Raw genomic sequence first — 15609 nt, 5'->3', positions numbered from 1 at the left:
GAGGCTCGGTCATAGACCCAACGGTGTCAGGGACACAGGGCCACCAGTGCTGTGCTGCCAGACATTAATGAATTCTGCGGATGCTCCATTTGGGATGTGCTGTCCCAGGTGATCGTTTACAAGCACAAACACTCAGGTGGGTCCTCCTGGCCTCGGTCCTGGCTGCAGCCACAGCAAATCCCAGGAAGGGGTAGCCCACCCGCCTGGCCAGCTGGCACCCCCACACCCCTGGGCAGCTGCGTTTCCATGGGAGCTGCAAACCCTTTGGACCCTCCAGGTCTCCGGACGGTCAAACCAGGAGATGGTATCTATACAGCGCTTGAAGAGGAACATTTATGGATGCAAAGGTTTATTATACTTAGTGAATAAAGCTGATAACGAAAAATCAGTATTTTCCATGAGGGAGAACTTCGCACAAACTTCAATGAAAACTTTTTTTTTTTTTTCTTTTTTTTTCTCACAAAAACCAGACACTTCACAAAATTAATTTTGTCAAAATATAAGTTAAGCATAAAACTGGTGCCTTGCCCCCTTTGTGAGTGCTGCCACTGCTCTCTCTGGTACCCATGCTGTCTGTTACGGAATGGAAAGCACAGCTTATGTCAACAGGACTGAGAGATGTTTTGGTTTTTTTACTTCCTTTTAACACCTAAATTTAGATCCCGCTCTGGTGACTGATGGCACTGACCTCTCGCACAGGGGCTGGGGCGAGGGGCAGCGCTGGGGCCAGCAGCACCCAGCGGGGCTCAACAGTGGAGGAGAAAGCCCTTTTTGTTATACAGTGTTTATTAAGTAGATTCAGTCTTATATATGATATACAGATTCAAAAGAAAAAAAAAAAAAGGATTCCACATACTTATGAAATCAGTGCATTTAGCAAGTAATACCATGGAGATAACAGCTCGATTAACAGCTCATTGGTCTTTGTTAAGTGAGGGGACAGGGAGTTGGCCTGTGCTAATCATTCCACAAACAGAACAGAATTAAGTTGCATCACATATATAATAGACACACATTCTAAGAATTAAAATATTAAGCCACATTTACTGGAAAAATCCACAGTATATAACACAAATAACTCTTATCAAGCTCGTTGAGGAGGAAGTGCTCATCTGCTTAAGAGCCACATGAAGTTGCATAGGTGCCTATCTGCAAAAATATCATTTCCAAAGGAATCAATTGATTAAGCAATAAAGTGTCACCTTAGAAGCTGGATTAAGTGCCATACACTTTCTATCTGAGCCCTCGGGAAAGCACCAGCTTCCCAAAGAGCCTCTTCTGCCTCGTTGGGAGCCTCCCGTGGGACCACGCTCCCACCCTCCACCCCAAGCCAGCGGCCGGCTTGGGCGAGCTCACCCCCTTCCCTAAAGTATTCCCAATTCTGCTCAGGAGTGTTTTCCCCCTGCTCCCTCCGCTGCTCCCCTACATCAGTTGGATCCTACGGGCAGCGCCGCCTTCCCGCCCATGTGGGAGCAGGAGGAGGAGGAGGATAGGGAGGCAGCAGCACTGCCCAGACCTGGTGCTTCAGAGCTCCGGATCAGCTCCCGATTGGAATTGCAGCCGATCCGTGCAACTACCAGGGAAAAAGAATACAACAGCTTGTGCAAAACCCAAAATTGCTTAAAGGGTGTCTGGGTTTGGTGGGGTGTCCCTCGGGGCAGGCGCGTGTCGGTGGGTGGGTGAGGCTGTGGCTGGGTTAAGCAGACGAACTGGGTGAGGGGCAGCTTCCTCTTCAACAGCAGGTCTGGCAGAACACACGGGGTCGGGAGTTCTGTACATGTAAACAGTACACTTTCACTGAGTCCAAAATTAGGAGCAAAAATACAAAGGTTCACATTGGTCTTAGGTAGATACAGGCGAAGAACTGAGCTGTACAGCTCCGAAACAACTGAACAAAAGTTTCTAAAGCACCACTAAATTATATAAAAATCAGACCATGGACGGATTGTAGTTGGTGTCTGGTGAAATACTATGCTACCTTGTAAAAAGTTTTACAAAAAATTACAAATCAAAAGTATATTAACCCTCTGAGTTCAAAGCAGCATTTTTTTTTTCATGAACTGGTACTAAATCCGACGGCCGCTCCGGGAGCGAAGTGGCCCTTGGGATCAGGGAGGTACAAGTTATGTCTGCTCACAACCCCGGGAACGCTCTCCCATAGAGAAACAGCGTCATGGGAACCGCATATCCAGGGCAGGATGGGTGTGTTGAAATAAAATTAAATTAAAAAAAAAAAAAAATCTCTTTTTTCGACCAGTGATCAGCTTTTCTTAACCAAACCCAAGACCATCCAGACCATTTGCTAACCCAGCATTCTCCTTCCACCTCTCAGATATCTGGAAAGCCGGTGTATTCTGCTCCTGCTTGTTCCTTCTTGTTGAGAACACGGACTAGCAATTCCTGACCCCGTCCTGCCCAGTGAGAGCACAGGAATGTGGCTGTGAACAGTCCTGGAGCACAGGGAGCCACGGTGGAGCACGGAGCAGCTGCAGAGCACGGAGATGTCTGTGGAGCTCATGCCAAAGGAACCAGAACGCTGTGGCTCACCGAATAAAAAAAGGAAAAAAAAAAAAAAAGAAGAAAAAAGATCCCTGACAGAAATTCGGAGTCAATCCCGTTTGTTTCATAACTTGTCCCAGATGTGGCTGTCACCAGGGCTTTGGGAATCTGAGTCTGTACCATTCAGCTGCAGGCTACAAACATCAGGTGCTGGGACAGGGCAGTGGTGGGCACCCTCCTGTACAACGTGGCCTCGGTGTCCTCTACAGCAGTTTGACCACGTGTGAGAGCTCCTGAACTTCCACATGTGCCGAGACAGGTTCAGAGGTGATCAGGAATGACTTGGATAAATAAAACTTAACCCAACTGTGGCTGTTGGTGGTCTGTCCATGTGCCCCCGGGTTACCTCTGTTTCAGTACAAACTGATGGCAAACTTATGGCTAAAGGTTCCGCTGCCTCTGCCGAGGAGAGAGGCACCGGTGTGGGTGGGAGACCACGGAGAGGGAGAATCCCGGGACAGCGATTGTCTCTGCCTCTCCTGCCTGAACGGTAAGACTTTCACAAATGGCTGCAGTTACAGATTTTGTCAAAGGTTTGTTACTTCATGGTATTCACACAAAAATAAATATTTACATAAATTCCAAGTATGGGAGGATGCAGTGGACAAACCAAGCAGGCTTGTGAAGTGCTGGGGAAAATGTTAAGTCTGAGCCCTGGCTGGGGGCTGGCGTCCCCGGGCCCCCTCTCCATGCTCCGCTGCTGCGGGCAGGAGGGGATGGGTGTGGCCACGATGCTCCCGGTTCCAGCACCGGCTCAGGTCTAAGAGCCACCACCTCGTCTCTGCACTGACCCCTCAGCTGCATCCCGCGGCCAGGGGCTGGGTCCCTTTTCTCCAAATGCTACGGAAAGTTTAAGGTTTGGGGAAAACAGTCAATGCAACGCTTGGTCCCTTCTGCTGTGGGGCCAGGCACATCTGGCCTCAGGAGCCAGCAGCTTTTTCTGTTCTGAGACTAAGACCAGGGTAGTTTTGCTTCTCTTTCCAGTGTGTGGAGCATCATGGGGTACAGAGGGTACAGGGGAACTTCCCGGGCCTGCTCCTGGCCAGACCAAGGCTGCTCAAGCCTGTGCCACCAGCGTTGGCCCCTGGAGCAGCAGCCCCTGGCCGCTAGCTCTGAGTGGCTAAAAAATAAGATAAAAGCTGGCTCCAAACTGAGAAAGTTTCTACCTACAAAACAGCTTTACACTTCTCGAATTTCTATCTCATGGTGTGGACTTCAGCCAAGTGGGGGGGCTGCGGGGGGCGGGGAGCAGCGGGACCCTCGCCGGTCTCTGCACAGCTCCAGAGCACGTTGCATTGCTGGGCTGGGCTCAGCACCCCTGGCCGGAGCGAGGTCCCTGGGTTAGCAGCACTGGCAGTAGGTATTGCACTGAGCAAAACGAAGTGCATCGTTGGGGGGGTGGAAACAGGGCAGAATGGTCATCGGACTACGGTTCTTCCACACTTTGGGAACTGTGGGCTTGTTCCAGGACTGTGAGCAGGGAGGGGGAAGGATCCTGGGCCCCGGAAAGGACTTTGTCAGTTCTGCTGCTCAATGCTGCCCGTCTCTCCTGCAGAAACAGGCAGTCACCACTCCAGCTCACCTTCGGGGTGAGCCCTGGGGCCACCCTGCCTCACACACCCGTGGGGCCCGGGCGGTTCCTCTCCGGTGCTACCCCGGGGCTGGCTGCGGACGGAGCGGAGCGCACGGCCGGGCACAGCAGGACTCCAGCCGGAGGTTCCAGCCTCCTCGGCACGATCCCCATGTCTGCAACACTCACCGTCCCCCAGGACCGGCGCAGCCAGTCCTGGAAGAAGCCCACAATGGAGTGTGAGGTAGAGTACGGATGGTGACCACAAGACAGTGTTTCTCAGATATCTCCTTCCTTTCCTCCTTCCTTCTCTTATCTGCAATGACTTTAATGAGTGCGAGGTGTCCTTCCAGCCGGAGGTCTGCTGAGCTTGCCAAGTCTCTGCGGGAGGTTCAGACCCCACTGCTGCTACGGGACCCCTTAGAACAAAGGCCTAAGCAGGACGCTTGCGCTGCTGTTCAGCTCCCACCTACACTCACTGGAGGCTGAGCAGCCTCGATATCAAGGGCTGGATGGCAAACTTGCTCCTTGTGGGACAAGGGTTCACCAGAGAAACAGGCAGAGCTGCCTGGAAATTAGTAGTGTAGTGATATGGAATGTGTTATTTCACAGGAATAAATTCCTTCTGATCAGACAGACAAAAAACTGGCAATCTGTACAAACTCAAAAGAATCCATTTTCAGAAAAATAAATTACTAAGGGGAGAGGAGGGTCCATTTCTCAATAAATATGTGATTCAGCTCACCTAAGACTTGGAAATTATCCGGGGATGGGAATCTAACATTTGGGTCCACAAAGGTTATTCTAAATACATCTGCAGCCCCAAACCTCCCCAGGCTCCCTTCTGCCCTTCAAAGTCCCACATCCTTCCAAGCTGCAGGGTTGGCTTCTGGTCAGCCAGAGGCACTGGTGTTGGTACGGTTCCAAAACGTGTCCTTGTGCCTGAAGTCCCAGGTGCTTGGAGTGTAAAAGAGAACAGGTCTTTTGGATCCCACCTTCTAAAACTACATGTGCCCACCGCGTGGCGGGAGGACGATGGTGGTCCTGAGCAGGACACCGCCAGGAGCCTCTTTCTAGCAGGTATAAATTGTCTTCTCGACCGAGGAGTGATGCAGACACAGGGAGTCAGTTCTGCTGTAAAATGAGGTTTTCCAGTTCGTCTGCAGAGCGGAGCAGGAATGCCGCCGACTCCCGGTATCCGGCGATGAGCTGCCGCACGGCGCTGATCTCTGTGGGGCTGAGCTGGGCCGCCTGCATGCCCCGGCTGGTGCTGTTGGAGGGGGCTGTGCTGGAGGCCCCACCCTTCATGCTGAGATCAGTCGGACCTGCCAAGAAAAAGTGAGAGGGAAGCTCAGGCATGGCAACCTTTGCCATGCTCATCCTGTTGTGATTCCAGACCTCTGCACCACTTGGAAGATCCCCACAGTGCTCAGATAAGGTGAGGAGCTCCCGCTCCCAGACATCAGAGCAGCCACTCAGTGCCTCTGCAACAGGAACACAGGTCCAGAGGAGCCCACAGAGATGCTCCAAAGGCTGGAGCACCTCTCCTAGGGGGACAGGCTGAGGGAATTGGGGTTGTTCAGCCTGGAGAAGAGAAGGCTCTGGGGAGACTTGAGAGCCCCTTCCACCACCTAAAGGGGCTCCAAGAGAGCTGGAGAGGGACTTTGGACATTGGCATGGAGTGACAGAACAAGGGGCAACGGCTTCAACCTCACAAAGGGCAGGCTTAGATTGGATATTGGGATGAAATTCTTCCCTGTGAGGTGGTATGGCCATGGCACAGGTTGCCCAGAGAAGATGTGGCTGGCCCATCCCTGGAAATGTTCAAGGCCAGGTTGGAGAGGGCTTGGAGCAATCTGCTCTAGTGGAAAGTGTCCCTGCCTGTGGTAGGGGGTTGGAATGAACTCAACTTTACAGTTCCTTCCAACCCAAACAATTCTGCGATTCTATAAAGAGGTCTCAGAGCCATCGTGACAGAAATCCCATCCTGCAGCCAGGCCCACAGCTCTGTGAAGAGAGCATCTGCTGGGAGCTAAGCCAGCTCCTGAGGTCACCTGCCCCATCAAAATCACCTTCCAGGTTCTGGTTTTCCCTCTGCATATGGGGAGTAACATCCCACATGGGCTGTGCTTCCCTGGTTTATCTTGATGAGTGACCCCAGCAGGTAAAGGTAGGGGAAAAACCAGACCTAGCTTCATGTTGGACTAAGTAAGAGAAGCAAAACAAAGAGCGAGAACCACACAATCAACTGGAAATGAGGAGAGAAGAGCCAAGAGATGTACTAGAGATGTGACAGTAGTCAGGGAGAGGAGACTGGTGAGGCTGCAGCCCGGAGGGAAGGAAAGAAGACACTGAACTAATCCCTGGGCTGTGAGCTGAAGTGTTGCAGGCGGATGGAGCAGTTGGTGATGCTTTGGGATGGCTGAGCTCCTGCTGGGTGGCCTGACACAGCCGTGGGACACCGAGCAAGGACCGGTGTTGTGGCTGTTTGCAAACCGGGATGGGAGAGTTCAGCTGCCCCCAAGTCCAGGTGGGTGCCACTGGTGATGGTAGCAGGGAGGGGAGCTCATCACCCCGGGAGGAATGGAAAGCATCCAAGGAAAGCAATGCTGGAGCTGCGGGAGGAGTAGCACCAGCAGAAGTGTTCCATGCCAGGAGAACCAGAGCTTCAAAGCGGGGGAGGAGGAGGAAAAAAAGGAGGAGGAGAAGAAGGAGGAGGAGGCTCTCATGCGAAAGCAATTTCACTGGACAGAAAAGGCAGCAGTAAACTGAGCCTGAGCCTGTTTCCCGGCTCACCAAGGAGGAAGGAGCTGGGAGCAGGGATGTGGGCCTGAGCAAGAATTGCCTGAGGTGGGGGATGGAGGGTGAAGACACTTCTGGGCAGCAAAGCCCTGCGGGCCTCTGCTCAGAGGGAGGAGAAGACGCAGCTCCTTGCAGAGTGCTCTTCCCTCTGAAGGACTGGGCAAGAGCTTGGGAAAAAGAGAACTGCAAAACAGAGGTTTAAAAATCCCCTAGAAAGAAAGAAGGGGAGGTGCTGCTGGCTGCTGTGCACCCAGGGCCTGATTGCTCCTCCTGGGGCTGCTCAGGGACCTTCCTGCATGTTCACTGTCTCACATGGAGGGGCCAAAGGAGGGTGCCTGGCAGTGGGGGGCCGGGTGCCTGTGCTGCTCTGGGGAGGAACCATTGCTGTGAGGATTAGGTCTCAGCAGCTGGAGGCTGGGACGGGATCTTTATTCAGGGTTAAGAAGCATTAGGAAGGGATGATAAGAGTTAATCCCAGACAGGCATCTCTCAGGCCTCCGGAAATCACATCCTTCCAAATCCTGGCTCCCGTCGGGGTGGGCTGGGGCTGGAGCCCAGAGAGGGCACCAGGACAGGCCATGGCAACCAGGGGATTGTGGAAGGACTGGACAAGGACTGGCAAGGGATCCAGCCCCTCCTGCCACCACTGCTGCAGGACAGAGCCAGAGGGAATACTTGGTCTCATCCTATGCCTCTTGCCCCAGGGGTGGGCGAGTCACCAGGTACCTTGGAGCCTTCCTGTGTGCCCTGCTCAGGCCCAGGACACTCTGCTCTGTTCACTTGCTCCTAACCTCAAGCTCTGCCTATGCTCTCCTTCTGCCCTTCCACCCTGCAGCATCAGTTCTGTTTTCTCAACTGTTCCCAGGCAGGCCCCAGCCCCTCAGAGCCCCCCTGAGCTGTGGCAGGAGCTGGCTGTGCCCCCCACCCTGTCCCCATCCCTGAGAGCAGAACAGCTCATACCAGCAGGAGATCAGGGCAGTGATAGGCACCCGCCCCTGTTAATAATTAACAGAGAATCTGGTACATATTCTCCTTTTTTTTTAAGTGACACTCCTTCCCTCCACCAGTACCACCCAAACCATCCTTCCAAGTGCAGTTCAACAATTAACCACCTGCTGATGAAGTGAGCAGAGCCACCAGACAGAAGGGACAAGAGGGGATTTTGGAGCAGCTCTGTGCAGTGGTGGGAGAGATGCTGCCATGACTGGGCTCTGTGGGAGCTGTGGGAGCAGCCCCTGCCTCTCCTCCAGCAACCAGCTCAGCTCCACAGCGGGGGATGCCAGAAGCCCCTGGGGCACTGCCCGGGCATGGCAGGGTGGGCTCCCTGTGCCCCTGGCACTGCCACTTACCGTTACTGTGGTTGCCTGTCTGGAGGGAGGCGGGGGGCTGCAGGCTGCCCCCCAACGACCCGTAGCCACGGTAGCTGTAGTTCAGGCTTCCATTGATGTAGACCGGGTCTTGGGAGTAAGATGAAGCTGGCAGTGAATAGGAGGAGTGGGTGATGGCTGTGGAGTCTCTGGAGTGCTGCTTGTCTAGAGCGATCGGTTCGTCCTGCACAGGGGAAACATAGACTTACTCCAGCGAGGAGCCTGGCTCTCCTCTGCAGCCAGCAGGATGGACAGTGCAGGGATGCCTGGTGCCCTGTGGCTGCAGTGTGGCCAGTCCAAACCAGCATTCCCATCCCCACTGGCCTGAGTCTCAGGACACACCACGGGGTTCCGTTCTGCAGCCCCTCAGACTTTTAGAAAGACTTTTGACCCCACCATAGGACACTGCCAGTTCTGTCCCTCGCCCACCTGCAACTGCCAGCACCGTACCTGGGAGGTCTGGTAGATCTCCAGCCGCATCCTCTTGGCTGCTTTCCGCGTTTCGCTCTCGCAGGCAGCAGCCAGGATGTTCTCCGCCATGGCCGAGGTCAGGTGAGGCGGCGTGGGCCTGGTCTGCAGGGACACAAGCAGAGAGGATGCTCAGGGACGTGCTGCCCTGGGTGCTGGGACAACAGGCACTGGAACAGCCACTCACCATCTCCATCCCGTTCTTCTTCATACGGCGGCAGGACTTGAGGTAGGTGCGGATGCGCTTGCGCGCCCGCTCCTGGAACTCGGGGAACTGCCGGCTGCAGGACTCGATGATGGCCTGGATCTTCTCCTTGGGCTGCTTGGAGATGGGAACCATCCGGTCCAGGTTCTCGTCCACGAAAAGGCGCACGAACATCTGCAAATGAGAAGACAGGTGGTGGGAACCCTGACACGGAAGGCAGTCAGGCTCACCCTCCCCATGGAGCTCTCCTTACATTGAAGGCCTTTAGCCTCTCTGGGTCCATCCCCTCTGAGTCATTAATCTTATCATTGTCTTCATGGTCATCGTGGTCATCATCATCTTCGTCGGCCGTGGGGGCCCTGCCAACTGTCAGGTCCTCGGGGCAGCCGCTCACCTCTGTCTTGATGGAGTCGTAGCTGCCAGAGCTGTATGGGGGGGACTGAGGGGAGACAGGGATTACCAACAGCAGCTCCTACCTCATGCACCTGCCCTTTCTCCTTTTCTCACTGCATCTGTCCCCTCTCCCAAAGGCCACCCTGCAACCCAGGGAGATGAACCCATGGTCAGGCTCCCTTGCGTGTCACCTCCTGCCTGCTTTGGGCTGGGGGGAACATGCTGGCCTCAGTGAACCTGTGATAGCCTGATGGCCCAGTATCAGCTTTGGCTGGTTGGGGCCACGGCTCTGCCTGATCCTCTGGGAAACATTGCCTGACACAGCAGAAATGGGGTCCTCCTCACATGGTGGCCGTGGCATAGCCGGTCAGTGGTGAGGTGAGCCCACTGCAGCGCCCAGCTCTAGGGCAGCTGGGGTGTGGGGGATGGCCCTGGTTCACCCAGACCATCCTGGGCCGTACCTCTGCCGTGGTCTTCACTGCGTACTTGACCCTGCTGCGCAGCCCGTCGGCACTGCAGCTGTCAGACTGGTAGGAAGGGGTGACGTGGGCGGGCGTGAGCTTGTCGCACAGGTTGATGGGCTGGTCGTCGGCGGAGGCGGTGAAGTCCATGGGGGCCGCGGTGCCATTGCCGTTCATTTCGGGGAAGGCGCTGTCGCCCTGCGTGCTGCTGGAGGTGGAGGGGTTCAGGGTGGAGGAGCCATTCCCACTGCAGCTCTCTGACGAGGAGTCATCTGCAAAGAAGGATGTGTGGTCACCCCCTTGGCACCCTACGACCACCTTCCCAAAGCTGCTCTGGGCTCACTTGGTGGCTGAGCTGCCACTGGGAGCCAGGCTGGCACTGCTGTGCTCTGGGCTCTGGGATGAAGCAGATGGAAGTACAGATGCTGGTGTCCACGCCTGCAAGGCATCGTCACAGGGATCCACTCCCTCATCCCTCAAAGCCCGCCAGGTGCTGCTGTGCCCCATGCCCGAGCCACCCATCCCTCTGCAGGTGACAGTCCCTGTGCCTCCACCCTCGGCCATGGTGCCTGGGCTTGAATAAGAACTTTGGAATTTGGTCCTTTTCGGTTTCTGTTTGCATTGCAGGGAGGAGAAAGGGGCACTGCCTCTCCCTGCCAGGTCCCCTGCCGTCCTCCTGGCCCAGTTTGGGGCTGGGTGCGGTGGGAAGCGACGAGTTCCAGCACTGGTGGTTCAGGGATATGCAGCTGCGCAGAACGCTGGGCCATGCGGATGACACATGAAGACAGGCTCACTTGGGTGGGAAAACCCTGAATCCATGGTGCTGGAAGCACCATTAGGAGCTCTGCTCACAGCTGGCACACCACCCAGCAAGGGCCCTCCTTGGCACGCTGCTGCAGGGAGGGGACAGGCTGCACGATGTCCTTCCTGCCTCACTCAATGCCCAAGTGACCTACACCCTAGAGCACTGCTGTTCCCGGTTTCCACACACCCTAGAGCCATCCCTACAGCATATCCGTGGCCCTTCACCACCACACAAACAGGTCAGGGCCCTGGCAGTGGTGGTGCCACACACACCCAGTGCACAGATCTTTCTTGGTTGCATTCACACCCCAGGCCCTGGCACCTGCCTGTGCCTGCTCCCACCACGGCGGCTCCCAAAGAACAGCCCAGCAGCGGCAGAGAGCCCGGCACTGCCTGCACCCACCCTGCCCGCACCTGGCCAGGAAGCCCAGCCCTGGGGCCAGGCACGACATTTCAAACTGCTCAGCCTGTTCCCTTCCCTCCCCCTCGCCGCAGTAAATCCTTTATTTCATTAGGTGCCTCCGCGAGAGGGAAAGGGCGAAGCACGTGGGAGCCGCTTCCTGCGCCAGCGTGCGCCGGGCGCTGAACAAAGAAGCTGTCGGCAGCGACGAGCAGATGGCTGTCCCCGCGCCCGGCCCGGCCACCGCGGGACAATGGGCCGGGGCTGTGGGGCGGCCGCAGCCCCGCGCCGGTGGCTCCTGGCACATGGGCGCCAGGTCCAAAGGTGTGCGGGTGCAGGGCGGCGGGATGGTGCTGCCATCCACCCTCCTCCTCCTCCTCCTCCCCCTGCCAGCACCTGCGGGAAACTTTCCTGTGAGGCTGGGCGAGTGCTGCGGTGACCCTGCCGCGGCCCAGGACTTTGTATCCCTTAAAATAAACACACTTGAGCACACTCGGCCATCCAAGCTGACTGTGGGGCTGGCTGCCGCAGTGTGTCCCCAGCCGCCCCGCTACGGGCGCCAGCGCTCGCTGCCCAGCCTTGCGCCTGCGCCAAGGCGGCTCCTGGCCCCATGAGCCCCTAAATTAAAAGGTCCCCATTGGAGCTCCCTGCTCAGCAAAGCTCCCTCCCCCTCCTTTCCCTTGCGCTGATCCACTTACTCGTCTGAGTGATGACCAGAGCTGACCTAATCCCCGGGGTGGTGTTTATGTGCCGGGTGCTCTGAGCCCGTGGCAGGCATCACCCGTCCCACCACTGGGCTGGGTCCTGGCAAAAGCCCTTGGTCCCAACCAGCTCTGTGTGCCAGGGAGTGCGGGGCTCCAGAGGGGCTCAGCAGCCAGCACTTATCCAGGGGAACCCTCCAAGCCCCCTCCCCAAAACGAGCTCCGGTCTCCTGTCCCAGTGTTGCAATGGTGGGGCTGCACTGAGTGGCTGCATCCCAGACCATGTCCACAGGCTTCTGCTGCATCTGGAGAGGCAGGATGTTGGGACACTGCCACCTCCTGCCCCCACACCCCTCCTGGCCCAGGGCACTGATCTGGTGCTGAGCCCCCCAGGGTTTTGCTGTCCCTCGGCACGGGTGCAGGAGCAATGCTGGCTTGGCTGTGGCTCCAGCAGGAGCAGGCAGGTGGCCGGGGGCACACAGGCCTCCCTGCCCAGGATGGCAGCTGTCCCTCCCCCAGCACTGTTCTCTGCGCCAGGGGAGATGGGGCTCCCAGAGGGAGGCTCCAGTCTCATCCAGCGATGCCTCTCGGAAGGATTAAGGAGAATTATTCCCATGCACAGAGGCACAAGCTGTAGGCCAGACCCTGCCATCGGCCCGGGCACAGCCACAGCAACAGCGCAGGGCCAATCGGCGCTGTGACCAGGATGATGGTGGGGACCTCCTCCCTCAGCTCCTCGGCAGCCCCTGGCATGGCTGCCTGCACCAGCAAGGCTGGGGGCCCACCATGGCACAAAACCCCTGCCAGGCAAGGGCACCAAGAGAGGCGTCACCTGGGAGAAGGATGTGCAAGTGTCCTGAGCATTCCCAACCTGTCCTGCACATCCCCAAACCTGCCCTGGACATCCCCAACCTCCTCTGGGCACCCCTGCAGGGATGAAAGCATCCCTAACCTGCTGTGAGCATCCCCAACCTATCCCAGATACCCCCAATCTGCCTTAAGTACCCCCACTCCACCCTGGGCATCCCACTCTGCCCTTGTCCATCCACCTCCACCCTCCTCACAGCCCCCAACTCTGGCCCCCCATTCCTGTAGGCGGTGACAGTCCTGCACTGGCTGCTGACACCGGACAGGATCCTGGGGGAGACACCTGGACCGCCCCAATTTCTCCATGTCTCAGGTTTTCTTTTGTGTCACACAAAACACACACAGCAGCAGCTGCACATCAGGTTTCCACCGGATGCTGCTGCATTTACGAACCCTGGGTTTGCTACAGGCAAAAGATACTGCAAACAAAGAGGAAGATGTCTCTAGGAACCTGCCAGGTGGGATAAGAAAATGAAATGGGAATCTAGTATCAGCGGCCAGCACCTACTAAAAGAACCATTTAGTTTATACAAGGATGGATGTACATAAATAATGAGGTTTTTAAACCCATGAGCTACAGATATTTTCTTATTTCTGTATTTTTACGTGTTAGGCTCTCCCAGAAGCTCCGTACACAAAGTGGTGGGTTAATCTCAGTATTGTGAGCAGAGAAATGGCCACAAATTCAAATCGGTGAGTGGGAATAGCCTCAGCCAGCTTGAAAATGCTCAGGAGGGAGCTGCAGTCTCCTTTTTGGGATGGATGAGACAGGTATGGGGATGGGGATGGGGATGGGGATGGTCAACTTCACTAGGGTATCTCCAGCCCACAGCCATTCTTGAAAGGAGCTGGGGCACCCCACAGCAAAGTGGGACCTGGGGGAGAGGGAGAAGAAGTGCTCCCACCTTGGGTGCTAGGACCAGATGTAGGCTCCTGTGTTGATTTGGCAGCTGTGTCAGGACTCTGAGCCGTGGTGGGGCTGTGTTGACCACACTCCATTTCGGCAAAACCCACCAAGCTCCGGAGCTTGGAGAGGTTTTCTGCATCTCCCAGCAGGGCCCAAAGCACATGTCAGGAGCAGGGCTCCAGCAGCAGCAGGCGAGCAAGGCCAGGCTGCGTAGCCATGAATATATTCATTATCAACCAGCACGAGCCTGGTGAGCTCCCTGCTCGCGGCTGGAGCTTGGCTGCACGAGGAGCCCCTCTAATGAGGATAATTGGGAGCCCCCCTGCTCCACTCCCGTGCCCTAATTGAAGCAGATGGAACTGCAAAAACAATGTCACTTCTAACCGGTTTGATCTTTCGGTTGGAAAACGGGACTATCTCGTTCTCCCGTTTAATCCCCTCGAGCTGGGGCTCCAGCGGGCTGGATGGAGGTGGAGCAGACCCTGGCACCGTGCGGGAGAGACTGATAAGGCTGGAGAGCCCAACAGAGGCAGCTGGCCCTGAGGTCCATGGAGTGCTGCCCTCTTCGTCCCCTCTGCAGAGGCCAGACCATGACAAGACACGTGGTGAGGCTGGAGAGGTGGCTGTGGGGGACCAGCCTTGTGCCTCTGCTGCAGCCCCGGCATCTCCCCAGCATCAGGCCAGGAGAGCAAGAAGTAAAATGGCTTCTTGGGCCGTGGTGCTGGGGGAGGAGGGGATCAGTCACTTATTAAATGAATTAATCAGGGCTCAGCGTTTTCATTTTGAAGAGGCTGCTGGATTATCCTTGATTTCTGTGGCGCTGGATTTGAGGAGATCAGGAGGGGAAGGGGCGATTTCCAACACCTGCTCCCCAGGAGATTTTACGGCGGGGAAGTGGTTGGGTTTAACGTCTCCGCCGGCGCAGGCCACCGCACCACTCTCCAGAGCAGAGTTAAAGATGAATGGGGCAAATTGTTCCTCCTCCTGTCACATCTCCAGAGCGGAGACAAAACCTCTTTTGACTCAGGAAACAATGAGCTTATGTAAGAGCCAGCGGCCCACGGAAACCTCGCCACAGCCCCGCACCACGCAGTGGGCCAGGGTCCACCCGGCTCTGCCCACATCCCGCTGCCATGGGACCCCTGGCTGGCCTTGGGGCAGCCCTCCCTCGGCTGCTGCCCACCTGCCTGGGCAGTTGTGGGTGTCACAGCCACGCTGGGTCCCACCAATGACCCTTGGTGCCCCACGGACCGTCATGGATCCACCAGCCATGGCCCTGCCTGCTTTGCCTCCATGGGCAATGGCAGTAGTTCTGCCACACCTGAGTCTCCCTGCGGCTCCTGGGTGGGTCTGTCCCATTTCCAGCCTGCCGTGGCACCGGAAAAGGATGGAGCTGCACACCCAGCCTGGGAGTGGCTGTCAGGAGGGCACAGAGCATCCCACCGCTGCCCGCCTGGAACAACAGCCAGGAAGATGAAAAGTACCATAAATTATTCACTCACAAAAGAGATGAGAAGGGCGAAGAAGGGGAGGAGGAAAGCCTGCGAGGAAGGGATACTTAATACAAATTAGAGAGACCGAGTGGGAATGGGGGCCCCATGGGGGGGCCACTGCTGGGTGTTAGTGCCACACTCACCAGGGGCAAGGGAGCAGCACTGCAGGGCTCCCACACCCATGACTGGTGGTGAGTGGCAGGAGAGGCCCTGGCCCCACACCGCTCAGGCAGTCAGAGCATGGAGCCCATTTCCTCCAGGTCCTGCCCAGCATTTTCCTCCAAGATGCATAAGAAAGAAAAAAGCAACGTGGCTGAGGGTCGCAGTGCACTGGGGCTGGCCAGGTTCCAGTTAAGATGCTCTATTTCCTGTCTTCCTTCGCTAACGCAAACCTCGTTATGTCCCAGACAAAGTGTCCACCCTCCACACTCCCTTCCTGGGTCCCTGCCTCGACCAGAGCCCTTGATGAGCCACACATCTGGCACGGCCGGACACAATGCGCGTCTGCAGGGAGAGCTTGGCCGGACAAGGCAGCGCTGTGCCGCCGCCTCCCTGTCCCTTGCCATGAAAGGTGCCCCCCAGTGCCGTCTCCCCCCAGCTCCACTGCCCAGC

At 56.5% G+C, this 15609-nt stretch overlaps 1 protein-coding gene across 1 annotated transcript in view; it reads right to left on the bottom strand.

Moving 5' to 3' along the window:
• Nucleotides 1-5254: 5254 nt before the first annotated feature.
• The window catches only part of NOL4L (nucleolar protein 4 like), a gene marked incomplete at both ends in the record, with an annotated part of 58979 nt that continues 48624 nt past the window's right edge, over nt 5255-15609 (bottom strand). Inside the window, 6 exons of the mRNA XM_082293049.1 lie at nt 5255-5454; nt 8281-8482; nt 8749-8871; nt 8954-9145; nt 9225-9410; nt 9826-10097. Of these exons, the coding sequence (XP_082149175.1) occupies nt 5255-5454; nt 8281-8482; nt 8749-8871; nt 8954-9145; nt 9225-9410; nt 9826-10097 (1175 nt within the window). The remainder of the gene's footprint in view (nt 5455-8280; nt 8483-8748; nt 8872-8953; nt 9146-9224; nt 9411-9825; nt 10098-15609) is intronic.

The sequence above is a fragment of the Coloeus monedula genome (assembly GCF_965178545.1).
Source record: "Coloeus monedula genome assembly, chromosome: 17".
In the NCBI taxonomy this organism is placed as follows: Eukaryota; Metazoa; Chordata; class Aves; order Passeriformes; family Corvidae; genus Coloeus; species Coloeus monedula.
Note: the sequence above shows the minus strand (reverse complement) of the source record. Positions and strands in the feature narration are given on the sequence as shown.